The sequence below is a fragment of the Brettanomyces bruxellensis genome, chromosome 7, assembly GCF_011074885.1.
Source record: "Brettanomyces bruxellensis chromosome 7, complete sequence".
Taxonomy (NCBI): domain Eukaryota; kingdom Fungi; phylum Ascomycota; class Pichiomycetes; order Pichiales; family Pichiaceae; genus Brettanomyces; species Brettanomyces bruxellensis.
This window is the reverse complement of record NC_054688.1, coordinates 120,042-145,706: the sequence shown is the minus strand read 5'-3', so window position 1 is coordinate 145,706 and position 25,665 is coordinate 120,042. Positions and strand designations below refer to the sequence as shown.

Below are 25,665 nucleotides of genomic sequence, written 5' to 3'. Positions count from 1 at the left end.
TGCTAGGCTACCGCTCTGCAAATCGTATAAAAAAAACATGAAAGTGAAAACACAATCTGAAATCAACCAAGCTATCCAATCGGATTTGAACAATATGCCTCGCTACTGATCGCAGCAGCCAGTGACAATCGCTTCATCCTCTTTTCATTCAATTCAATTTTTTTTCGTTTGTTTTACTCGCACCTTGTTTTTTTGTTATCTTTTTGATCAGTAAATTTGCGCATAATGAAAACTAAAGAAATAAAATATGCAGGAATAGTCACCATGTGGTTCCCGATTGTAATTTCAATCGATTGTGAAAAAAGGTAGGGCCCTTTCTATAATGTGCATATTCCTGGGTATCTCAATGTGCATGTGTCACGTTTTACTGAAATTACACCTTCTTCCTTGATTCTTTGTTTCACTGGTATTTCCTTACGGCGCTTATTTTCTTCCCCCATAGTAGTTACCCCTCGGCTCTGAGGAAGTACTACTTTAAAATGGATGTTTTTCACGTTTTGCATTATTTTTTTCTCCAGTTTTGTCTATAAAGAAGATAACGGAGATAAATACCTCAAATTGTTTATGAACAATAAAATACATCACTTTTAATCAAACACCGGCCTATGCACTCAATCACCTATATTTTGTTCCGAAAACCTTAAACTTCCTCAAAGCCTCGGTATCCTTAATAAATTTATATTGGAGCTTGCTTTCTTCGGTTTGCTCCACTTTCACTTCCGGGATTATTTGTGTGTATTTTTTTAGGTCAAATGAAATGATATATATATTGAAATCCCTGTGCCTAGGTAGTGAATTAAACCAAAACGATTATCCTGCTTTACTATAAATCCTGTAGAAATCTAAATAATAATCAAGGGCCTTCTTCATTCTCTGTTTATAGCAAACTAAACCAAAAAGGTCGTCATATTAATTAGATATGCAACCATTTACCAGCTACAAACTTTGTGCAAAGTGCAAAACCAAAAGACAAGCTTATCTGACAGATAAAGATCCCAGCACATTGGTTAAATACAAAACATGTGACTCGTGCCGTAAAAAGAACAAGAGATATAAAACAAAGCGGAAGTTACGAATAAGGCTGGAGCAAGATGCTTTAAGGAGTAAAAAATACAAGCACAGTATGAAAGAGCAGCAATTTAGATATTATACATATTTTGGAGACACAGAGTTCCCAGATAACGAATCATATGGTCCCATAATTGAAACTGGAGCCGATTCCCTTTCAATGGATAAACTATATATTCCTTTAGAATCGCCTATTCTGTCGTTGGATGAATTTCTTTTTCGAATATCGAAAAATGATCAGGAAGACGTTCGTGGCCTTCATATCTCAGCAATTATTCCGAAATATATCATCAGCCGGGTACCCAAAAATGTTCAAGATTGTGGAACTGCTACAGCTATTTCGGATAAGATGAAAATGTATCGAGAAGAGGTGAAGTCGAAGCTCAAGATTCACTACCTAAATCGAGTCTTTGAGGTGTTGAAGCAGGCAGGTTACGCCTTCAAAACAAGATCTACCAATTGGAAAAACTCAAAGTTCTACTCGCAGATGCTTTGTAGTTGTGATGTCGGATCAAAGAAAAGAGCATTATCGGTACTTTTTGGTGAAAAAGAGAAGGATCACAGCATTAAAGCCTCCTTACACTCTTCAGATTTGGAGAGGAGAACATCATTTCCCACATTTTCACGACATTCTGGTAGCAGTCTGGAATTTCAAGAACAGAGAACAAAATCAGTTAGCTCTATAATTGGCAATCAAGCACTTTTTAGTACCCCATTGTATCTATGTCACTCGCGATTCAACTACTCGTTTGACTCGATATCTGGACAGTTCCATATGGACTTTTCACATCTGACTCACAGTCATCTTGAATTTGCAATTCCTGGTAAATCAAATTTGGTGGTGCAGAGTTGGATCAAAAACTTGAACTCTTCGCACTACCAAGTGTCTGACAGTGATTCAGAGGACATGATAGATCCAGAAATAAACAGCAATGATAATGAAGAAGAAGAAGAAGAAGAAGAGGACGACGAAGTGTCAGAGTCTTCTAAAGGAGTATCTTCTGAAGAAAATACAGACAGTGTTGATCGTTTAGCAATGGCATGCCATACTGGTTCTGATCTCTTTTCGTACCCAGAATACGATTCGGTGTCTGAGGGAAGAAATTATCTACGGCAAGTGTTAGTTGAGACTACAGGAGATACAGTTTCACGATCTTTGATTAAAAATACCAAAAGCAAGCCTATGACACCTTTTGCGAGCGCGTTGGATACCCTGCATAAAAGTATATCTTCTCGTACGATGGATTAGGTGACGATCTAAAAACTTCTGCAATTAAAATGACAGTAGGATGGAAAAAAAAGGTGTCAAGAAAGAGATAACATGTAAGAGGAGGGGTATGGTAATAGACTAAAAACTGAAGTGGAAGGAAGAAAAAAAAGATGTAAGGAGAGACAAGAAACCCAGATAAGGAACGTTAGATGATTCAAAAGGACCGAAAGCCTGCACAGATGGCAGATATGATTGAAAATACAAATGCTAGTATAACGTATTCGGCTTTTTTGTTTTTAGTGTTTGTTTGGGATTTTATACTTTTTTTTTGCTTTTTTGTTTTCTAGGTGATCATTTTTGCTGATTCATTTCATTTCATGTATTAGAGAGCCGTATTCATCCGCTTCACCACTTCTTCTGGTTCTGATACCCGGTGTACTCGTAGTTCAGATCTCGCATAACGGAATTGTTCGGTCTCTGGTTACCCGGCATTCTTCTCAAATCAGAGCCCTGGTTTAGGGTTGAAAAGCTTGGCTCTAGTTGCGGATTTCGATTCTCGATCTGGATATGTTCCTGGGCCTCTCGACCCCCTTGATATCCGAATTGGGATGCCTTATAAAGCTGATTTCCCTGTCCATGATATGTTTGTCCTGGATTGGCTACCAGCAAGCTTGGGTCGGCATCCTGATTCAGAAATCCCATGTATCCAACATTGGCAATATTACTCAACGCACTTCCGGTCACTTTGTTTCCAGGCGAGTCGAATTGGTGGATATTGTCTCTTCTAAACATCATATTCCGAGAGCCGCCTCTCTTCCCCTTTCCACCTCTTGAGGTGTTTGGCTTAATAATGCTGATTGGCCGTTTGGCAGAGTCTGTGTCCACCCTAGCAGCATTTTCCTTGACTTTAACATCCAGCGATTCCGGGTGTGCACTTTCGGAAACAACCTTCATGTGAAACTTGTCAAGAGCATCTTTCACGGTGGTCAACATCTGCTGAAACAGCTCGTTCTTGGTCACGTGAGCCAAGCGGTCCTTCGACAACCTTTCGGCCTTCATGGTGTTAAACGGGCACCCAAACGAGGTCGGGTAGTAGTAGATATTGACGAAGTTGGAGTGCTCGGCCACATCGGAAGTCTCCAGAAGCTGGAGTTCCACATTGTACATAATTCTGACAGGGACGATCACATTGTCGAGAAAGTGGAGTTGCAGTTTCCTCAAGGACGACGGGTTCTGCAAAAACTTTGAAACGTTCTCTGCAACCGCTTTCAGATCTTTGAATCGGCCGTTTTTCTTCACGCAAAGCCGATAGCAGTACGGGAGCAACCTCTGAAGCTCGACGAGTGCTGAGCGGTGGTTAGCCTCAGAGCCATACACGGTAATCTCCACTGGACTAGAGGTGTAAGGAGTATCGGGTCCAGGGAACCTGATGTACGTGTTGGTGTGCTTTTCAACCTCCATGATGAAGTTCGTCGGCCTCTTTTTCCCCCTGTTGAACATGCCATTGAAGCCCTCCGAGGTCAGCAGCCTCCACTGGGCCCCACTAAGCCTGATTTCGGAAGATATGTAGCTACCGGTGATGACTTTTTCGACGAGTCTTGAGAGCTCAACCCGGGCAGGAGCGATCTGCATCCTGTTTTTCGCCGGGCACTTGATGAGCACATTGTTCTTCCTCACGAACTCCTGCCCAAAGTTTGCCGCCTGGCCCAGATGGTGCTGGTCAAGCGGTCTGTCGCCCATTTCAAAAGAGTTGGAAAACTTTATGAACACGTTGAACTTTCGCATGATGGTCTGCACAGTCTGGCCGCCAACTCCGATGATTTGTCGGTGGAACGACTCCGGGATGTTGAACATCATCGATTCCGGAAGCTCCTGCTCCAACAGACCCAATCCGTACACCGATCCCTCCAAAGTCTCTCCGGAAAGCTCAACAATGAAGTTGTGATCTGTAAACGGGAGAAGCTGGACCGTTACCGAGGCCGAGTTCGAAATCTTCACGAGTTTCCCGTTTTTCTTGCCGGCAATGAAGTCCCGCTCCTGGTTTGGGAGCTCGAGCTGAAACTGGACGTTGACCCTCTCCACATTCTCGTTTAAGTAGCTCTCCAGCTGCGAGAGGTAGTTGGTTCCAATTCGGGTCTTCTCGGCACTTCCGAGCATCTGGATTACGTAAGTTGTTCCAAACTTCACACTCGATACTGCAACGTCGGCGTTGGATGCCAAAGTGTCGCAAAAATTGAGGAATTTGTTGATGTTGACCCCCTGGTAAGCTGGCGACTCTAAACACCCAAATTCGACCTGTGACGAGTACAAAGATGACAGTAGAAGCACGAACTGGCCCACTGCATTCTCAACTGACTCCATCGAGTTTCCCTGAAACGTAACCACGTCTCCTGTCTCGTTTCCACTTTCGTATCCAAAGGGAGGAACCGCGATATAGCAACCAGTAGTATACATGATGCTCTCAAGCGGGAAGCCTTGCAAATCGGCATTTTCGGCATTTCCTGCCCCGTTTAGCACATCCTCCATCGCCTGGTAACTGTTAAGCATGTAATTCACACTTCTGTGTTGCTGTTCCGCGGTAATAGCGGCCTTTTTTCTCAGCATGAGGCTTTTCGAGCGACCCATAATGAGCATCTCCCTCTTCAAAGGGACCACACTCAACTGCTTCATAAAAGGAGTCTTGGAAATCTTCTGGACAACTTGTAAAATGGAGTTCTTCGCCTGTAGAACAAGCGACCTCAATCCTGTGATGAAAATGCGTGGCTTCTTATCCAGAGCCGCGTACTTTTTCCCCTCCTCATAGTACAACTCCGGAAGAACGTTCGGAAGATACATCGTGCAGTCTGCCTCCCGGATAATCCGCTTAAGGTTGGCAAGTGCTGGTCCAGCAATGAGCGGAAGCAAAGAAAGAGACTCTAGTTCGAAGAAGTCCGAGTACAAGTGAGGATTCAAGTCATCCAGACCAAGCCTCACTTTATTCTCAGCCTCCTTCACCTGGTCTCGATGTCCCACAATGTGTAAATGGAACATGAACGAGTCCTCAGTTGAGCCTGTCATATAGATGGATGAACCCGTAAACGATGCTATTTGTTTCAGCAAGTCGCAAAACTCCGGCTTCACCTGCTGGTTCTCATCAAAGCAGTAGCATGTACCGGATGAGGCGTCTAATTCAACAATTATCTCCATCACCGGGTTGAAACTTTGCATGATCGCAAGTCGAATATCGTGAATTTGTCTCCTGACATCGCAGCTTCCAATGATGGACACGGTAAGCTTAAAGTCAGAGACCCGAAACTCGTTCAGGATGGTGATAATGTCGTAATTAGAGTACTCCTGGTTCATTCTGGCAACAGTGGCCCTCAGTTGGGGAAGATTGTCGAATATTGCGGAGTTTTCGGGGATCAAACGAACGATCTGACTCCCGATTGCGGGAGCAGCTGAAATCTGTGCTAGCGTTGTCGTAATGAGTGCATTTTCTGCTTCCCTAGTTCTCCAGTCTGACGAATTCAAAGCCTCAAAGACAGTATTGATCGGCTTTGTGAAGTATGTGTAGCCAAATGGAATCGAGACAATCAGTCTATCATTATTTGGTATTGGCTGTGCGTAATTACTTGGTGGTGGTGATGAGTTCTCCATAATAAAAGAAAAAGTGTGATACTGCAATCTATCAGATTCCGGCTCAACTCTAACGAATTTGTTCTATGGATGGAATGCTTGTTGTTTTTGTAAATTTGTTGGGGTAGAACTACCTGTTTGTGTTTGTGTGTGCGGATGCTCGTTAATGCTTTTAATTGTAAACCTGAGCTCAATTTTGGATTGTCTTCTTTTAGTTCGAGCAACTGGAAAGAGAATTCGGCCTCTGTCTTATATTAGTTGAAAAAGGAAGGTAGATATATGAGTGATATGGAGGAACAATTCTTAGAACTTTTAAAGGAAGGAAATGCTTGCTAAACTGCTGAGAGACAAACGAAAAAAAGGAATAGAATGAGCTGAAACGAGAGAAAGCAAAATGGAAAGACCAAAATCAAAAGAGTTAGAATGACGAACGTTTGCTGAATGAAAAAGGAATGACTAGTAAATCTCTTCCTCTGTAACGATGAAAAGAGATAAACGGGATTGGTAAGCTGAAAAGAAGGAGTGTGTATAGCAGAAAAGGCGGTTTTGGGTATCAAGCCTTGCAAAATGAAAGTATGTTGAAGTCAGCTGTCTAACTGATACAGGATCAATGATAATAATGAATGCTAAGCCAAGTAAAAAACAGTTGTTTCAAGAGATCGAGTAAAAAGAAAAAAAAAAAAAAAAACGTAAATAAAGCCGGTGCAAATTAAATGGAGAAATATGAAAACGAAATAAATAATTATTCAATACTAAAAACGAAAATGAAATGAAACGAAATGAACAAAACCAATTAACATAAATAAGAAATCAGGAGAAAGACCATCAGGTCCAAAGAAGAATAAGATCAAGTCTTTTTCATCATAATAGCATTGAGCCAAGGCCATTGAACTACTGAATAATAACTGGAGGATCGTCTCATCATGACCGGAAAGGAATATAACCCTGACTATTCTTAACAGCCTGCTTAGTATGTCCTATTATCCCTAAAAAAATGTAAAAACATTTCGGAGCTAGATTCGACATGTCCCATTTAGTAGTCCACATTTTTCATGCTCAATTCCCGTTCTTTCCCCTGGTAAACCGTTGAGCCTATTTACCTCTTTCTCCTTTGAGAAGTTAGCGGTTCGCGAAATAAATACTGGCATTTTCCCTCACAGCAGCCGAAATTTCGTACATGTCTCAATTAGGATTCCTAAAAACTTTTCCTCTATTCATACTCGCTGTTATGACGCAATTTTAGACGAAATTTTCAATGAGTTTTTGAGGCCTATGCATCCATTTAAATTCTTCGTCTCTCCTTAATGACATCTACCCATATTCCAATTGTTTTACTACTACAATATATCTAGCTTCATTTCCCTGAAAGGCATCGAACAAAAAATCAGCATGCTCTCTTTTTTCTGCCGCTTTTTTTACATCTAAATAGCTGCTGTCAGGAAAGCTCGTTACATATTCCAATTTCGGTGCTGCGTCGGCACTCGTACAAGTGACTGGAATGTGGTTTACGGGTGTACATTTCGATTTTTTGTTTTTGTTTTTCTCTGCGATTAACATTGGTTTTATCGGCCCGTCTATCGTCTGAAATCATCGCGTCTTGTGACATACAAGTGCATATTTTCACATGGCAAATGCCAACAAAAAAAAATGGTATCCGAATAGTCGCTCGGGGTAAATTTCTATCAAGGAATAAATTTCTATATTTTAGCCCCGCTTATTCACATGTTGAATAATACTTAAGAACGCATCTTCACATACTCGACCAAGTTTGGGTACTGCATTATTTTGGTTTCGTATCAACTTTTCTGTTTCCTGCCCACAGCATACATATTTGTTTCTCCTAGTTCTGTGTTGCATTAGCATCTTCTTTATAGTAGCATCAAGAAACAAATTTGCCCTATATCTTACTTGTTTGATTGATCTACCTCTCCTTTTCATCCATTTGTTCTTCATTTCTGGGTTGAATTAGCGCCGAAACTCAGAATCGGGCAGTTAATATATTTCTCTGTGAAATATTAGTTTGAAGCATTGGCAAAAGCTCTTGATTATCATTAGTCAAGTTTCTTTCATCTGCTTTCCCATCTCCCTGTTGTTTGGAACGATCAGATTTATTCGTTACAACCTGCTTAGCAGTAGATCTGTCTTTTTTTTCATTTAATTCAAACGCACACATTCTATTTATCATCACACCTATTCGTTCGCATCGGGCATTTTCCACCTTACGGTTACATCCTATACCATAGAAGTTTCTAGAAGCCAATTACTCCAGCATATCAGAATGTCAACAGTCCCAAAGCACAGAAAATTTGCAAGAGGACGTCGTTCCGCACCCTCATCACCAGCATTAATTCCAATGCCTCTGTCACCTGCCCTTAAAGCAAGAAGAAGATCCTTATCAAGACCAATATATAGAAGAAGACGCTCATCTTCTAGCACGCGATCCATACATCTTGATCCTCTATCTCTTCCAGAATCGGCATCGTTATCGTCGTTTTTCCTCGATGAGAGTCCCTTCGACGCGACAGAGATAAATTCGATTAAGGTCACTTTGGACAACACTTTGCCCGTTGACTATTTCAAGCAGGATCTTCTTTCGATAGCAAAGGCGTTGAATATCCCAAAATGGAGAAAAATCACTTCGGATCCAACCAGTTTGGAAAAGCTACATCTTGTCAGACTGTCCGGTGCACTCACAAATTGTATTTATAAGGTCGCATACAAGAATTTCTATCCCTTGCTTTTGCGTATATATGGATCGAATGCCGGCGAGTTGATTGATCGTGAAAAAGAACTCCAGATATTGGCCAGGTTGTCTAGACAGAACATCGGACCCAAATTGTTAGGATGTTTTACCAATGGGCGTTTTGAGGAGTTTTTAAATAACTCAATTACTTTGACCAAAGACCAGATTCGCGATCGCAGGGTCAGCAGAATGATTGCTAGAAGAATGAAGCAATTGCATTATGGTGTTCCCCTTCTTCCGGATGAGATCGCCGAAGGTCCAAAGGTGTGGAATTTGATTGAGAAGTGGATTGGCTTGGTCGACAGAATTATGGCGAAGTGTAACCCTGAAGATCAAAAGAACTTCCTTATCGTCAACTGGTCCAAGCTCAAAGAGCTGATATATAAGTACAGGGAATGGTTGTGGTCAAGATATGGTGGATATGCCGGACTGAACTCTCACCTCCGTTTCTGTCATAACGACACCCAATACGGTAACTTGCTTTTTTACAACAAGTATGATCGGCTTCCCATGGATGAAGATGAAGATGATGAGCTCTCAGTAAGAAGTGGTTCGGTGCAAGGGTTGCCTGCAGCCTCAGAAATTGATAAGTCACATGCCAAGTCACATTATCTTGTGAAGCCAGTCGCAGAAACAGATTCTCTAGAAGATGATCTTGCAAAGAAAACCAGTAAACTCAGCATTGGTGGTCAGAACTCTGAAGTTGTTCCATTGGTGACAGATTTGAACTTCCAGTACGACAAGAGTCTAGTTGTGATCGATTTTGAGTACTCCGGTGCCAACATTCCTGCATATGACATCACAAATCATTTCTGTGAGTGGATGTATGATTACGCGGATCCGGAAACAAGTTATAAAACGAACGATGACAGGTATCCGACAAAGGAAGAAATAATCAATTTTTTGAACTCGTACGTCAAGTATGTTCCCGGTTCAGTTACCCCAGTGGGATATCTAAACCAATCAGCTTCTAGTGTTGGTCTCGGAAGCAAATCCTCATCAGTGATAAATCTCAAGGGTGATCACCTTCCTCCAAAAGTTGTCACCTTGTACAATGAAACCATTATGTGGAGATCGGCTTCAGCAATCTTTTGGACTCTTTGGGGAATAATCAATGGTGGAAACAGTTTTGATACACCTTTGAAGAAGACACATACCTATACCGAACGTGGTCCAAGGGGTGAGAAGTACACAATAACGGTTGAGCCACAGAGTGCAGATTCTTCTCTTAGTGCATCTCCATCTTCTCATAGTTCACTGACTGATGAATCGATGCAAAATGCACTAACCGACAATGCGGATGACCAATTCGATCACTTGAAGTACGTTCTGGGAAAATGTGGTGTTGTAATAGGCGATTTCATCCAATTCGGTCTGATCAAAATAACAGATATTGATCCATCCATGCGCCAGTATGTGAAATATCTTGACACAAATTTCCTTCGTTCCAAGCATTAGAAGCATGAAGTTGAAGCAAAGCCTTTAGGAGACTATTCTTATATTTAGGGTGGAAAAAAGATGCATATAAACAATACTAGGAATGCTTCCTCCAATACAGTTTAATCGTTATTTACGCTTCACTTAAGCCTCTATCAATAAAATCGTATTAGTATACAAAGGTATCTTGTCATTCAAAGAAGTCATCTTCCTCTTCTTTGTCTGTGTTCTTCTTTCCTTCTTTTCTCTCCTCCCTGTTATTGTAATTATCCTTTCCATCTCTCTTCTTTCTGTAAACTCTCTTTCCTCCTCCATTATGACGAAGTCCCTCCTCTAAGCTTACTTGCAAGCTATTGCTTTTCAGCTGGGACGAAAACTCCGCCTTGTACTTCTCTCTAGTGTCCTCTGTCTTTTTCAACCCCTTCTTTTCCTTGTATGTCATCTTCTCGACATCTTCTGGATTGTTCTGCCTGTATAGAGAAACATACTTTTCAGTTTCTGGAAAGTTGAGCGTATATGCGAAATTCACTGCTTTACCGTGAACCTTTTTCTCCTGCTTCTTTATTTCCTCTTCAATCTTCTCCTTTTCTTCAGTATCTTTACTTTCTTCTACCTTCTGCTTCAATTCCTTTAACACTTTCAGTTCGTGCTTGTAATGACGAGCAGCTTTCTTTCTCTCGAAAAATCGCACTTTATGATATCTTGAAATAAGCTTTCTCACCTTCTTGTTCTCCTCGACGTTCTCAAGTTCCCCTTCAAGCGTTTTGAGTGCTCTCTCATTCGCTATCACCAAATCCGATGGTAGATTGTCTCTTTTCAAGAGTCTTTTGATATCTCTTATCTTCTTTTTGATTTTTGAACTTCCTTTGTTGATAACTGACGACAGATCAACCCCTGCCGAAGCATTGTTGTTTCTTCTTCTAAAAGGCATCTTGTCTGGCACCTTAGATTTGTTATCAGACACACCTGGTTATGAATAAGATGGTATCTGACAGTATCAAAAAAGAACAAGTTACTGTGAAGCGAAATGGCATAGAAGAGGGATCTGAAAAATTTTTGTGAGGACTGAAATTTTATTGAGGCTGGCATCGTTCAGTATATTTGTATTTTTATCGTTGTATCACCATACTACTGCAGTATTAATCTATAAATCTACTACATTTGACTAAACAGCTAACCAAACTATGGCTATATTCGGCATACTTCACCCTTCACTGGCCCTGGTGTTCAGTTATTTCATGTATTTTTCCACCTTCAAAGTCACCGCCCATCGCAGTTAATTTCACTTTTCCATCTACGATGTTTACCTTGTAACCACAATCTTCCAACATCCTGCGACTCTTTTCATCAATTTTTGCCCCTTTGACCTCTAGATTGGCAATGAAATCTTGATTTCCACGATTTCTGTCCAATAGTGCCCTGATGCAGAGAATTGCTCTTTCCCTGATAAATGGTTCTTCGAGGTCTAAATTTGAACTGTCAAGCACTAATTCAAGACAGTGTTGTTTTCTCACCTGTTCCTGATTGGCATGATTCCCGTTTACCAAATAACTGATTATCTCAATGATGATTCCTTTAATGCCAGCTTTGTTCTCGCTTTCAAAATTGGTCCTAGCTTCATCGAAATTTCCTTTTTTAGGTCTCCGACATATGATTTTGAAGAGATCAAGAACAGTATCTAGGAAATGGTATGAATTCATCTGTTTCACCACAAATGGAAACTTCATAAGGCTGGAAATGCTGTCCAGCGTAGAAGCAAGTCGTCTTTCGTATTTCTTAAGTATTTGTTCTAACCCTCCGCTTTCGTTTTCGATACTCTTAAGTAAACTTTTGGTATATTCCATGAGCCATGAGCTTACACTTCTAAGTTCATCTTCAGTCCACCCCTCCTCTTTTCCTTCAGAAAGTATCTGTGTCATCCTCAAAAGCTCGAGTAAGGGATCTGGTCTGCTTTCTTCATTAAGTTTTTCAACCAAATTCAAGCATCTGGCATTGGTTATCACTTTCAAGAATACATGAAGCCCAAGAAGAGTGAATGCGCTTGCATCTGGAAGTTCATCTTGATCTGTTTCCTTTTCCTTCCACCCATATTCATATGATAGTGCCCTGTAAGATGTGGTGAATTGCTTAAAGCTCTCGTAATAAATGCTGATCCAGTTAGTCGTGAATTCATCAGAAGTTTCACACTTTGCTATAAGTGTGAGTAAGCCCATCCAAAGTTCCTCTTGATCCTTGGAATTGTGTATGGGAATTTGTGATATTGTCTTTATCCCTTCAGTTATTTGTAAGCTCTCTCCTTCATTTATGTCTTTTCCATCTGTCGAAATTTGTGCCTGTGCAGTTTTGGCATTGCAAAGGCATTGAAGGCATGAAGTGATTGTTCTCAATACTATCTGCCTGTTACTCTGGTCAATATGCCGGGATCCACCAGTAATAAGTTGCCAAATTAGATGCTCAATTTCATCCATTTTCATTGTTTCATTACGAATGATGTCTGGGATCAAATTTCTAAAGAGTATAACAACACCTCGGAGAACACGCAACTTGGGTACATTTAATCCTCCATTTTCATTTATTATATTGTGTGTTGCCAATGCTATTATTTTACTAATTTGCGTAATCAACGACTTGTTTTTAGCCAGTTGCACACGGTTGTTTTCATTACTCGCACTGTTTTGAATACATGAGCTTAAATGCTGGAGATACACTGAAATATCTAATTGCTCATCACTTTTGAGCAGATCTTGACATCTAATCAAAACATCCAAAAGCGAGCATTGACCTAGACTCATTCCAATTGATTTTCGGTGATGTTTGCAATAGTTCAATAAGGTTTACTATAGCATAGATGCATACATTATTGATTACTGTACCTGTCGTATCTCAGTATATCCCAAAAAAAATGAATAAATTTTCTTCAGCTGGATCTTTCTCGGTTAAGTCAATACAAGGTGTAGATTACTCGGGTGATAACGTAAAGATTTTATCACATGTAAATGTTTTATAAACTACATATTCCTGTTCTACATATTCCTATTCTAAGTACTCTGTTAGTTCTAAATTAGTATTTTTTGTAACGTTGCCACCTGAATTATAAATCGCCCTAATCCTCATCTTCCTGCACTGCAAAAGAATCCTTAAACTTCTTTGCATCGTTTTTGGAAGGAGCAGGATCAACATCCATATTACCATCGGCAGCATCGCCTTCTTCTTCTTCTTCTTCTTCTTCCTCATCTTCTCCCAAAAGTAGCGTATCGTGATTCTTTCCAACTTTCTCTGTGTGTTCCTCCTTTGGCCTCGAGATCATTAAATAATCGTGAAGATATCCATTTTTGGTACTTGCTCCGACAACATCTTTGGCAACCCGGTTCAAGAACCGCTGTATTGCCCTAGAACCACTTGAAAACAAATGCTTGTTCTTTGATATGTACTTTCCGTGGCTGGTGAATAGACTCGATATCCATAAAAGATTGAACTCTATGTGCTGGCTTTCCATGGCGATTGATCCGATAAATTCAATCAATCTTGGAAGATACACCACCGGAAGATCTCTAGAAACAAGAGCTATGTCCTTGGCTGGAACTCCTTCGTACACCTTCTGAATGAGATAGGTCTCGTTTAATCTGAATGCCATCACTATAGAGTCAAGATACTGCTGATCATTTAGACATGCAATGGTGTTTTCTGGCGTAACATCAACGTCCAAATCGTAAGGATCAAACACCTGTGTATCATCCACACTATATATGAGAAGTCCCTCCGTTGATGCAACTGCAAAAGCGCTAGCCGTTGGAGAAAATATGATACTGGCTACTCTAATTTCGGGACGAGAAGATCTCTCAGATATATCACCTCTTTTAGATCCAGGCAACACGTTATCTGCTCTTGTACGTTCATCCACATCAGAAAGCTCTCCGTCATCATCAATCAGATCAAGTGCTCCACCCTCCGCCATCCGTTTCGAATTCAAAAACTGCTGTGTTCCATTTAATTGCATATTTAGCGACACTGTGAACCTTCTGAGAAGAACCTCATTGGGCAAATCGTAAAGACAAATGCTGTTGTTGTTTCCCGCTGCAACCAAGGTCAAGCCATCAAAGCTATAGGCTATAGTAGAGAAGCATTTTCCCCTTGCCGAGTGCTGACTGGTAAATGGATCCTCAGTGTATCTTCCCTGAAGAATGTCCTTTTTACCGTCAATCTCTCTTAGTTGTTTACCCGTCTCAACATCCCAAAACACGATTTTACCATCCAAAGTTGAGGCAGCGACTTCCTTCGAATCTGGACGCATTGCAAGCGAAAGAACTTCCGTGGTTGTATCTAGTGGTTCGCTTGTCTGTGTTCGGCTAAAGATGTCCCAAATACGAATTGTCTTATCCCAAGATGAACTTGCGAGCAAAGCTTTTCCCTCAGTTCCAAATGAAAGACATGAAACTGGCCCCTCATGGCCTGCAAGCTGGTCTAAAAGCTGTCCTGTACGAACTGACCAAACGTGGATTGCGAAATCATCAAGTGATCCTGCAGCTACAACTTCTCCGCTTGAATCAACTGCAACACTTGAAAACTGTATTCTCTCTGTTGAGGTGAATGTTCTAAAGTTTCTGTACCGCATTAGATCCCATGCCCGGACCGTTCCATCCAAAGAAGATGAAAATAAAACCTGACCATGCCGGGCAAAGGCAAGATCCGTAACGGCAGAGGTATGCTCCTCAAAAGTGGCAAGACAAAATCCAGAAGTCACATCCCATATTTTGATCTTTCCATCATCCGCTGCAGTAACAAGCCTGGATCCATCAGGAGAATAAACAACGCTATTCATGGAGTCAAAGTGACCCTGCTGACGTAAAATGTATGATTCTGATTGCCATTCGTAAACAAGCAACTGGCCTAACTTCTTTGATCCAAACGCTATCCACTCACCTGTTTCGTTTATTGAGACTGTATTCACTGCATTTGTACCCATTGATAGCTGCTGGATCATCGTGAAGTCTGGAAGCTCGTACAATCTGAATTCACCATTTCCAAATCCTACCACCAAAAGATTTGACTCTGGGTGAAAAGCCGCACTTTTCACGTTTGCGTCGGCATAAAAGAAGTTCTTGGCGGCTATCCTCCAACTCATGTGCTTTTCTTCTTCGGGAAGATCCTCTTCTTCCTCCCTTTCCTTGTACTCCCACCTGAAAAGTGCTCCATCCTTCGATATCGTATATATATGCTCCTGTGTTTTGTTGAAAAAAGCCCCCATCACATGATCTCTGTGGCCTGCAAACGTCATTTTGACATCCTTCTCACTCGAGTGCAACGAGAAAAGACGAGCAGTGAGGTCTTTACTTGTAGAAAGAATAAATCTCGAGTCTCTAGACCAGGATATGGATGTAATCTCACTATAATGACCAGCATACACTCTATGACGAACAAATGGGGCAAACTGGCGGTCCTCTGTAACATCAGGAGTCTTCCAAACCTGGATGAATCTTCCCACAGCAATGGCAAAGTTTTTACCGTCTGGTGAAAACTTGATGTCTCTAACTTTATCCTTGAAGTTAAAATGATGAAGCACGGTTCTTGCTCTAAAGTTCACTAATATGGCACGGCCATCCTCGTCAACGGAAATAAGCAAATTTCCTTGTTTATTCAATGCAATGCATGCAATGTTCTTTCTGTGTTCATAGTTCAGTGTATATGATGTATTCCGTATAAGATCAAATACAGAAACACGATTTCCCACTGGAGAAAGCAAAGTGGAGCCATCAGCGGTGAAAAGAAGGTTTCCTTGTCTATAAACAGTTCCCAAAAGGTTCGAGAACTGAAAGTCTGACCTCATTATTTGTGTCTAGTGAAATTTCTAACAAGCGGAGTGTGTTTGATATATTTTCAGTGGTGTTCTATCGCTAAAGATGTCAAGATCTGATAAAGGAGCCCGAAAAGATGGGTGCTGAAATTTTTCACATCAACAATTTTTTTTTTTTTATTGGGGAAAAAATTTCTTAGTCAGTTCCATTTCCCGCAAGTCCGAACCTGAACCATGAACTGCATCGATCCTTTCAAGAGTACATTGCAATTTTCTAGACGTTATAATACGGCAATTCTACTTTTTAACCAATACGTTGTCTGAGGGTTTCATTTGCATTTGTATATAATCAGGCATGACAGAACGTAAGGGGCATTTTTCAAGCCGAGTGCTGAACATGAAGTTCATGCGTACTGCAGAAAAAAAAGAGGGTTTAAAACTGGAAGAGGAGCAGAAGAAACGCCTGAAAGACTTAAGTGAGTGGAAACTGGAAGGATCTGAAGAACTTATTGACCAGATCAAGAGGAGACAGCCAAAAGTGACAATTCTTAGTTATACAGCCATACATTCATTGGAAAACAGAGGTGGCGTATCTGGGAAAAGAACGTTTACCAATGAAGGTGATAAAGCACAGGAAATAGATTCAGCAAAGGGCGAAAAAATGTCTGAAAATGAAGGGGATGACCCTATGGAAGAGAAATCGAGTGAATTACAAGAAAATTTCCATAATGAAAGCATAGGATATAAAGATGGTCCAAACAGTGCAAAGAACTTGTTAGAGCTTTGGGCTGCCAAAAACAAGAAGAAGACCCAGCGTGGGGTAAGGAAGCCACGAAAATGATTCAATAGTCTAAATTATTATTGATCTTCTTTTCTATATACTAGCAATGTACAATAGCAAATATTATTTGACTTTGATGTCTGTAGCCTGATATCATCATTATTTCCCTTATTTACCACTCTGTTCCACTTTTCTTTATCCACCATTCTATTTTATTTCTCCACATTCAAAACCATTTTTCCGTACTTTCACTTCTTCTTACCCTTTTTTTTCTTTCCCTTTTCATCCTTAGTTTCTCTTTGCACCAAGTTGCCACTCACTAATGCGTCTCTTGCACATTCGTTTATATGCCTAAACCTAACTGGGCCTATGTGAACACCTCCAAACCATCTTGCCACAACTACATAAACATCCCATGCATCCATTAGGTTTAGTAAATGAAGCAGTCTACTTCCTGATGCTGCCTCCCCATCATCTTCATAATCTTCAAAGATGACATCCGAGTTCTCTTTTTTTATACGGTATGCCCGCATCAAGTGATTGGCCTTCTGGATCTTTCTATCACCCAAAAGCTTGTTGAACTTTCGGTTGACGTCATCAACTGAGTGAACTCTGGTGGCAAAGCCCACAAATGTCGATTTTCTGTCCTTGATAACCTCGGATATGGACCAGTCTGCAAGATAATCCTCTTCCTGTTCTTTTCCTGGTTTTTTATTACTGCTTGTATCGCTTTTCTTTGTAGTCTGTGCGTGTGCCTTTTCTGCATTCTCGTTATATTTATAATCAGTATATTCTGCTGCCTTAGAAGGTGCAGTTTCTATCTTTAACTTGTTAATGTCGGCTGTTAAATCATCATCCACCGTATAATGCTCTTCTGTATCTGTCGTATTCCAATGATCTTTGTCATCCTTTTCCTCCTCACCACCTTCATCATATAATATGCCTTCCAACTCGGTAAAAAAGTCAAATACTACCACACAGTTCTTTTGAAATACAGAATCCAGCACCTCTTGGAAAAGTTTCATAAGATAACTTTCATCGTATCCTTGTTTCCTCTGTTCGCATTTGACACTTATAATTTCTGGCTTCCCGTTTGGGTAATCGCTGGGAAATGACATTTCAAACGCTATATGTTCATATTGCGGAACTTTAAGCTTGTATCGTAATGGTGACTCTTCCTCTATGCATTCAGGATATATGGCCTTAATTGCACAGATCTCGTCATTCAACTCTTCCAATGCCATTTTTCACTCAACTCTCTGCTTTTCCCCCCTTTATTTTCTGTGTTTGCCTATTTGTTCAAATATTTCGGCTGTGTATAAAGATTTGATCTCGTAGTTGAAGCCGTGTTCGCTCTTCCCACACGAATTTTTCACGGTAAAACAAAATTTCCTTTCTACCCTCTATTCCGCATGTTTATTTTCCTTTTCATTGATTGTTTTCTTTCACTTCTGGCTAAAATTGTGCACTTTCTTTATATATAACTTGTGCATTGGTCCAAGTCACATTTGAAATGGCTGATTTGACAGCTCTCCGAGAATCAGGAAAGAATGCCTTTAAAAATAAGTCGTATGATGAGGCCGTCAAGATATATTCTGAAGCATTGAAATTGGATAAGGATAGTCCAATCTGGTATTCGAATAGAGCAATGGCGTATACAAAACTGGAAAAATGGAATCAATCACTTACTGATTGTAATAGGGGTCTTTCGTTACATCCAAAGGGGAAAATCATGGTTAAGTTGCTATGGAGAAAAGGTGTTTCTCTCATAAATCTTTCACAATTCGAGGAAGCAAAGCAAAGTTTAATGCAGGCTAAATTAATGGATCCAGATAACTCCGCTATAACGAAATCTATAAGAACACTGCAAGCCAGAGAAAACGATTTGATAAAAATCGAAATTCAAGAAGTGGATCATTTGCCTGGAGACCTATTGAAATTTGAAAAAAATGCATCATCTTCAAGCGGAAAGATACCTTCAGATGATAGTCTTGAAAAGGAACTTTGTAAAATTGATGGAGTTACTGTCCCTTCAGTTAAAAGGATAAAGCCAATTGAGTCAAGACCATCTAGTTCAGAACAGAAAAAGAAGAATGATCCTTTCACAGATACAGCAATGTACCCACCTCAACCTTCTGTGTACTTCCTATCCACGCTAAAGACGAAATTCACGGATGAAAATAAGCATACATACTATTTATACATACTCCATCTTGATTCAAGCATATATGGTAGTATATACAAGATTGCTGGAGTGGATTCCGGTTTTCTTCAACTTTATGTGGATGCTGCATTGTGGTACTTCAAAACCTCAAACGATGGTTTGTACAATAAAAAGATTGCAGATACTATTAGAACATTTACTTCCCTTCCAAGATTCATGCTTTCTTCGATGTATATATCGTCTGATAAGTCGAGGCAGCTTTTGGATGAAATACAAAGCAAGGCTGGGTCGGATATACACTCGTTGTGGTGATTAAAGATGTTATAGCATACTTCATTTATATTAGCTAATGCAATACTATAGGATAGCTTTTCTAGATATCTTTTGTGAATGAAATATAATTTTTCAAGCCTTGGTTTTCTCCATCATCTTCAAGTGGTTGGAGAAGTGAAACGGCGAATTCTGGAACTAACGAATCAAAGTCCACATTAAAGGCTTTAACAGCAATGTATGGCACTATCACCACACCTATGATAATCATGTTGATCAGAGCAAAGACAACAAAGTACGAGATTGTTGTTCTTTCTCTTATCCTGCGCTTGTTTCTTGAATAAACTGGCTTGCCAATAATCCCTTCGTGTTTGAGCCAGAGCAATAGGAATGAATGCAACTTGTTCATGTAAGGAATGAAAAGCAATGGGAACTGGATTAGAAGGAGAATGTGTGAGACCAAGAAATCGCATGCAAACAGTGACAGTTCAATAGTTTTACAGCCAAATTCTCTCAATGGCTGAGTGAGGATATGCCAACCCAATCCTGAGTTGAACCATGTGCCAGTCCACCATGATTTATTTGCACTATCTGCTTTGAATTCTCTGTTTAAAATTATTATCAACGCCTTGAAAGTTAGGGTCTCGATCGAACAGCATGCGCATATTCCCAAAAGTGTCCTTGAGATGTCCCAATTCTGACAGAGAAACAAGAAATCAAGGAAGAGGAGGTAATTTGCCACAGATACGAAGTGTGTGATATTCGCCATGAGAGCTGCAACTTTTGTAGTGCAGCAGGAAAGAACCGGCCCTGTGATCAAAGACACTATAAAAAAGAGAAGAAGAATACCCATGTTGAGAATAATTGGACCAAATGATATGACTACCAATCTGAGTATCGAATTTGCTGGTGATGCAGATATAGTTCCATTCTGAGCATTAGAAAATATGAAGGCAGCGCATATGAACAACGTCACAAGCAATGTTGGAACCAATTGAGTGAAAATTAGTCCCAAGAAAGACGGCTTTTTGTTTTGATTGAAATTCTGCTCGTTTTGCATTTTCTTATGTCTTCTATTCTTGGAACCAGTGCTTTGCATTCTCAGGTCCCTGATATGTGTTATCCAGGATTCAGAACTGAATAAAATATTTCCACCAGTAAGCCATTGTAAGAATCGGCGATAATCGATAAAAAACTCGCTGAAGCTGAATTGCTCTGGGTTGAACCAGAATGGTGACAGAAGCAAGGACAAAACAGTACACCAGAAATAGAGGAGACTGAGCTTCCACATCACGATGGAAGTGTATAAAAGCATCAAAGTTAAGCTGGCTGCAAGATAGAAGCTCTCGTGAGAAAATCTTGCGTAAAGCTTATAGAAAGGCATTCTTATTGTAGAAAACCCTCTACCGGTTGCAATATACTTTGCACCACCAAGAGAGAAATCATTTACAAGAGACTTGGAATATACTCTGCAGACAAACACCTCGAACATTGGAGATAATGAGATGAAGTGACGTCCAATTCTGGAGCAGCATTTCCACACACCACGTTCCATGAGTTCCTGGATGCAAAGTGGGAGAAATGAGATTCCGAAGACAATGAAAATTGAAAGGACACATCTTTGGACCCAATCAATAACTGGAATCAAGTTGTGGCAGCCAGGTGGTTTGCGTTTGTCTGTGAAAGGAACATCCTTGTTATAACTGCAGATTACAGTGCTCTCAGTCAATGTTGCAAGATTGATGCAGAATAGCATAAATAGTTTCAACGATAGCATAATAAAGACGTTGTTCATGTGGAATCCAGGATGTGCATAGTAGAAAGATAGGAATCTATCTAGTTTCATTTGGGTCCCAAGATAGAAATATTCCCTCGAAAGCATTTGCTCACTCATACCTGAGCCAATCTTAGTGGTAAAGTTGAGAATTGAACTAAATCCCAAGTCTCTCCCTTTCCCGCATTGTAGGTATTCGCAATGTTTGATTTGACCTGATCTAAGAAGGGCGTTAATTCCAGCATATATGTCTTCATTCAAGTGGAGTCCTTTCTGAGATTTTGAGTATCCTCCCCGTGTCGTCATGAAGACTGTATTCAAAAGATCTGGATGTCCATAATGCAACTTTCCTCCCACAAATGCCATAGTTCTTGCTGAAAGTGTACCAAAAGTCTGCTCTTTTCCCGCTGCAACGTCACCAAGAACACCAACATTTTCGGAAAAGATGTATTCTCTAGTTCCAACTATGGCAACAGGTGTTGGAACAGGACCATAAACATCGGCAGGAACCTTGACTTCTTCAAACTCCATAAGTAAATTTCTGATCTTTAGGCATTCTTCAAGATAGTTGTCTTGGTTTGCGTCAATTAACTGGCAATATTCACCCCTGCAAAAGATAATGGTGTGATTCTGATTATCTGATTTGCCATCACCCAAGATAGGGTTGCCTGATAAGCGAATCCGATACTTTGGCTTTCTCTTTCCGTTTGCAAGAACGTCCGAAAATCCGTCAATAAGAGCCGAATAATACGTTTTTTCCTTTGTCTCTGGATCTATAACAATCTCTAGATAACTGATTTGGAGCTCTGGATATGTTCTCAAAAGAAGTTCCTTTGCTTCTTCTTGTTCCTCATCGAAGTCACACATTTTTTGAAGAGAAGTGACTATTCTAAATTTGCGCTCGGCCAAAACGTTTGCCTCCTCTGACTTCTTTTGGTTTGAGCACTCGCTTGGATCGCCACTTTCGGTTGTGTACAAGAGTTTAAGGGCTCTTGAATAATTCATGAATCCTGATATAGTCCTAAATAGAGTCTGACTGCGAAGAGAAGCCCAAATCCTGGTTCGAAGAATATACTCTGGAGTTGCTGTCTTAAATCCAACTGCATAATAAGGCAGATCACCAGAATCCATGTCTGACTGTTCGTGAATCTTCTTTTCTCTTCTTTCCTTTTTCTCTGCAGCCAATAGCTTTGTATCTCTCACAAAATTATGCCACTCGTCTGGATACAATTGCTTCAAGTATTCTAGTAGGGTAAGATTGCTATGCTCACTCTCCTTTCTCACAATTTCATGCAAGGAGAGCGTGATCTTTTCCGCATAGTGAGGAATGAGAACTGAGAAGGATGGCATTTCATTGACAGATGGCGCTTTTGGCATTGGGGTGGACATTGAATGGGCAAAAAACGAAAGTCGGCGGCTGGCCTCACAATCCGGACTTATAGTGATATCTCCTCCAAAGCCAAGATTGTCATTATCTTCTGTTTCGATGAAGTAAAGTGGCTCGGTTATGATTTTTTCTCCTTTTTCATTTGTTGCAAATTGATAGATAAGATGTTCAAGGTGATCGATGGAGATTAAATGCTCCCGGTAAAGAGAGATAATGATTGAATTCCAAATCTTGGATATAATTGCGTTCTTTGTCACTGTTGAAGCATCGACCATAACAGAAGGGCTGATGATCTTTGATCCAATCCGTTTAGGCAAGAGTACAAACATGTTTTTCCATGGAGTCCATATTGAAACACCGCAATAAAAAGCTCTGCAAATCGAGAATGCTGTGTTCCAGATGATGAACCAGAGATATGTATCAAGGAAAAAAAGTGTCATACTCGTGGCAAAAAGCAGCACCATTAAGATTATTGGCTGTCTACTGCAGAGAAACGAACCAAAGTATTGCTCTCCGATGCAGTGGTCAATCTTAATTAAGCTGAGCTCCCTGATCGGATCTTTCAAACTCAAAGTTAAAAAGAAATAGGACTCTAAAAACTTTGAGGCAAAGACTCCTATCCAGAGACCGTATGATGCAAGAATCCTCTTACCTTGAAGTTGGCAGATAGAGTTCGTGAAGTAAATGTTTGGAAGGAACTTTCTTCTTTGGGATTTGAATGGATTAAATGTGAGCATTGAAAGTGGCACAATAGAGCAATAGCAAACGGTGAAGATGGAAATAATGAATTGAATCATGGAGATTGTGAGTGTTGATCTGCTCGACTTTGAAATTCCAAAGAACACAAGAATGTAGATGGTAGGAGCCGTATTGATAATGAATAGAAGTAGGGTAAATGAAATTCTTGAAAACATAGGAATTGCTCCCGGCCATCTTCTTGGAACTATAACAAGTTCATATGCCAAAGAAATCAAGTTAACAAATGAAACGATTGAGCCTGCCAAAGAAAGAAGTGAGAATGTGACAGAAAGGTTAGGCTGGTTGTTGACGCTCACATCATAATCCGGTGTATATAATGGTTTGCAATTGAAACATGTGTAGTACCAGAACATCCCGATGTGAATATTCCAAATTCGATTGAAATCGATTATGGCATGATACCAGGATCTGTATTCGTAATAGGTTTTACGGATCGACTTCTTCCACTCAATCTGATCTAAATAAAGGAATCTAGCCTGGGCTGGAATTTCGAATAGCCTTTGCTTAGATTTCAATTGGATTTTTTCCAAGCAGTCTTTGAACCAAAAAGTCTGGTTGATGTCATCATAGCCAATGATTTTAGCATGATCTCTGTCTCTGAGAACATATGAGTCTCCTTTCTTCTCGTATAGTTCATCACGGTAAAACGTATAAATTGGGGTTATAGCATGGTCCAAGAAGCTTGTAGCTAAAGGACTGACATTGGACGAAAAATCCAGAGAGTAAAAAATGTCGATGCAGCATTTAAAAAGAAAGCACACGCATTCGGGCATAAATCTGACCACGTTGGCTTCACCCCAAATCATAAGGTAAATGGCCAGTTGAACAACTCTATCTTCGGTTGAAAGTTGCTTCATACTTTCTGCCCAGTTATTTTGAGATTTTGGAAGTGGGAACTCCTTTTCTACTTTTTTGAATGATAGTTTCTCCTTCTCCTGTCCTGCTGCACTGATATAGTCGGCAATATCCATCTGGGCCCCAAAATACCATTTCTTGTAATTGGAATTCTCACCACCTATGTAATCTGCATGTAGAGTCTTTAAAGCCTGGCTTGGTCCCATTCTGGATGCTCTTGAATCAAGAAGTCTCATAAAGTAGTCGTACATGTTGCGTGCGTTGTCGTATTGGAAGCCAAATAGCTTCGAGAGCTTAACGAAAATGAATTGGATTCTGTCACGTGTTATTGGGATCTCTTTATTGGAACTCCATGAGGGATATGGGTCATAATAATCGTCGTAAAGATCGGCAACTCCTCTTTGAGCAAAAGACTGTTGCCCATGTGTATCTAACTCCTCAACAAATTGCTTAATTCCGAAAACTTCATCTTCCTCATCTGCATCATTTAACCTTCCTGTATTAATAAAGGGGGTTCGAAATTCACTGAATGGTGGCGCAACACGCTCACTCAATGCTGAGTTAGATAAAATTCCCATGGAAATTTGGGAAGTTGTTGGTGATGCTGAAAATACATGTTAGTATATGAAATTGCCTTTAATTTGCAACTAATGTAGTGATGATATTTCAACTTACCATTTATTCGTTTGGGGGGTACGGTTGGCATCCTTGTAAAAAGCTCCTAATATGGATTCAACTTTATTCAAATATTGTGGTGGTAGCAAGGAAGTATTGAAACTATATGTGAACTTAAAGAAGGATGCAATACACAAAATGCTAACTCTTAATCCTTTAAATCCATCCGCGCTGCAACTTCCTTTTTTGTAATAAGCACTTTTCAGGACAAAAGAAACAAATTATTCGGGCCGATCGACTTGGACTGTTGGCATCTGAAAAGTTCCCATAGGCAAGGAGGAAAGGGCAGGCTACAAAATTTCGAATCAACAAAAAAAAAAAAAAAAAAAAAAGACTTATGTGAAGCGGTGACGTGTGAGGTCCACCTGAAGTAAACTTACAGAGCTAACTTTTCGTTACGATTCATTTACACTGCCACTAAAGTCGAATTGGTTAGCCTGCCAGTTGATTTTATTTTATTGGGTGTAATAAGAGTTAGCATAGAAGCCATCCGCACAAGAATTGTTTTTGGAGAAAGATAAAATGGGCTTTGAAACATCTCTGTATACGGTTGAGGCCGTGATTCTTTTGGATAACACTGGAAAAAGACTATTTGCAAAGTATTACAAGGCACCACATGAAAATGCTGTTGAGGAATTGATTGTATCAAAAAGCAGGCAGCTACAGTTTGAGAAGATGCTATTTTCAAAGACATATAAACAGAATAGTGATGTTTTACTAGCTGACAATCACACAATCGTTTACAAGGAATTTACAGAGTCCATATTGTACGTCGTCGGATCACTATCGGAAAATGAGGTTTTGCTATACAATGTTTTACAAGGACTTACGGGGGCATTTGAGATCTTGCTGAATGAGGTTGATAAGAGAGCAATTCTAGAAAATTATGATCTTGTGGCTTTGGGTATAGATGAAACTATTGATGACGGTGTCGTTTTAGAAACAGACCCATCTGCAATTGCTGCAAGAGTGACATCCGCTCCATCAGAAGATGCTACTGATATTAAGATAGATCTCTCTGAGCGTGGTCTTATGAATGTGTTCAACTTCGCTAAAAAGAACATAACAGAGAGATTGCAACAAGGGTTCTAAGGGGGAGAATACTTGGTAATATATAGTTGAGAATAGTTAAAAAC

General features: G+C 40.2%; 11 protein-coding genes across 11 annotated transcripts; 5 read left to right on the top strand and 6 right to left on the bottom strand.

The window, feature by feature from the left end:
• Window positions 1–1,123: 1,123 nt before the first annotated feature.
• BRETT_004592 (uncharacterized protein) lies at window positions 1,124–2,317 on the top strand (the record flags this gene model as incomplete). Its single annotated transcript, XM_041283086.1, has 1 exon — window positions 1,124–2,317. The coding sequence occupies one exon, from the start codon at window positions 1,124–1,126 to the stop codon at window positions 2,315–2,317; it is 1,194 nt and encodes a 397-aa protein (XP_041136438.1).
• A 366-nt stretch (window positions 2,318–2,683) lies between these two features.
• On the bottom strand, window positions 2,684–5,914 carry BRETT_004591 (uncharacterized protein; the record flags this gene model as incomplete). Its single annotated transcript, XM_041283085.1, has 1 exon — window positions 2,684–5,914. The coding sequence occupies one exon, from the start codon at window positions 5,912–5,914 to the stop codon at window positions 2,684–2,686; it is 3,231 nt and encodes a 1,076-aa protein (XP_041136437.1).
• Window positions 5,915–8,171: 2,257 nt separating this feature from the next.
• Window positions 8,172–10,094, top strand: BRETT_004590 (uncharacterized protein; the record flags this gene model as incomplete). The annotated part of the gene is made up of 1 exon (XM_041283084.1): window positions 8,172–10,094. One exon carries the CDS (start codon window positions 8,172–8,174, stop codon window positions 10,092–10,094), a length of 1,923 nt encoding a protein of 640 aa, XP_041136436.1.
• Window positions 10,095–10,263: 169 nt separating this feature from the next.
• On the bottom strand, window positions 10,264–11,004 carry BRETT_004589 (uncharacterized protein; the record flags this gene model as incomplete). Its single annotated transcript, XM_041283083.1, has 1 exon — window positions 10,264–11,004. One exon carries the CDS (start codon window positions 11,002–11,004, stop codon window positions 10,264–10,266), a length of 741 nt encoding a protein of 246 aa, XP_041136435.1.
• A 280-nt stretch (window positions 11,005–11,284) lies between these two features.
• On the bottom strand, window positions 11,285–12,865 carry BRETT_004588 (uncharacterized protein; the record flags this gene model as incomplete). The annotated part of the gene is made up of 1 exon (XM_041283082.1): window positions 11,285–12,865. One exon carries the CDS (start codon window positions 12,863–12,865, stop codon window positions 11,285–11,287), a length of 1,581 nt encoding a protein of 526 aa, XP_041136434.1.
• A 311-nt stretch (window positions 12,866–13,176) lies between these two features.
• PWP2 (U3 snoRNP protein) lies at window positions 13,177–15,897 on the bottom strand (the record flags this gene model as incomplete). Its single annotated transcript, XM_041283081.1, has 1 exon — window positions 13,177–15,897. The coding sequence occupies one exon, from the start codon at window positions 15,895–15,897 to the stop codon at window positions 13,177–13,179; it is 2,721 nt and encodes a 906-aa protein (XP_041136433.1).
• A 322-nt stretch (window positions 15,898–16,219) lies between these two features.
• BRETT_004586 (uncharacterized protein) lies at window positions 16,220–16,705 on the top strand (the record flags this gene model as incomplete). Its single annotated transcript, XM_041283080.1, has 1 exon — window positions 16,220–16,705. One exon carries the CDS (start codon window positions 16,220–16,222, stop codon window positions 16,703–16,705), a length of 486 nt encoding a protein of 161 aa, XP_041136432.1.
• Window positions 16,706–16,893: 188 nt separating this feature from the next.
• On the bottom strand, window positions 16,894–17,889 carry BRETT_004585 (uncharacterized protein; the record flags this gene model as incomplete). The annotated part of the gene is made up of 1 exon (XM_041283079.1): window positions 16,894–17,889. One exon carries the CDS (start codon window positions 17,887–17,889, stop codon window positions 16,894–16,896), a length of 996 nt encoding a protein of 331 aa, XP_041136431.1.
• Window positions 17,890–18,158: 269 nt separating this feature from the next.
• On the top strand, window positions 18,159–19,121 carry BRETT_004584 (uncharacterized protein; the record flags this gene model as incomplete). Its single annotated transcript, XM_041283078.1, has 1 exon — window positions 18,159–19,121. One exon carries the CDS (start codon window positions 18,159–18,161, stop codon window positions 19,119–19,121), a length of 963 nt encoding a protein of 320 aa, XP_041136430.1.
• A 61-nt stretch (window positions 19,122–19,182) lies between these two features.
• BRETT_004583 (uncharacterized protein) lies at window positions 19,183–24,432 on the bottom strand (the record flags this gene model as incomplete). Its single annotated transcript, XM_041283077.1, has 1 exon — window positions 19,183–24,432. One exon carries the CDS (start codon window positions 24,430–24,432, stop codon window positions 19,183–19,185), a length of 5,250 nt encoding a protein of 1,749 aa, XP_041136429.1.
• A 619-nt stretch (window positions 24,433–25,051) lies between these two features.
• BRETT_004582 (uncharacterized protein) lies at window positions 25,052–25,621 on the top strand (the record flags this gene model as incomplete). The annotated part of the gene is made up of 1 exon (XM_041283076.1): window positions 25,052–25,621. One exon carries the CDS (start codon window positions 25,052–25,054, stop codon window positions 25,619–25,621), a length of 570 nt encoding a protein of 189 aa, XP_041136428.1.
• Between the last annotated feature and the right edge of the window lie 44 nt (window positions 25,622–25,665).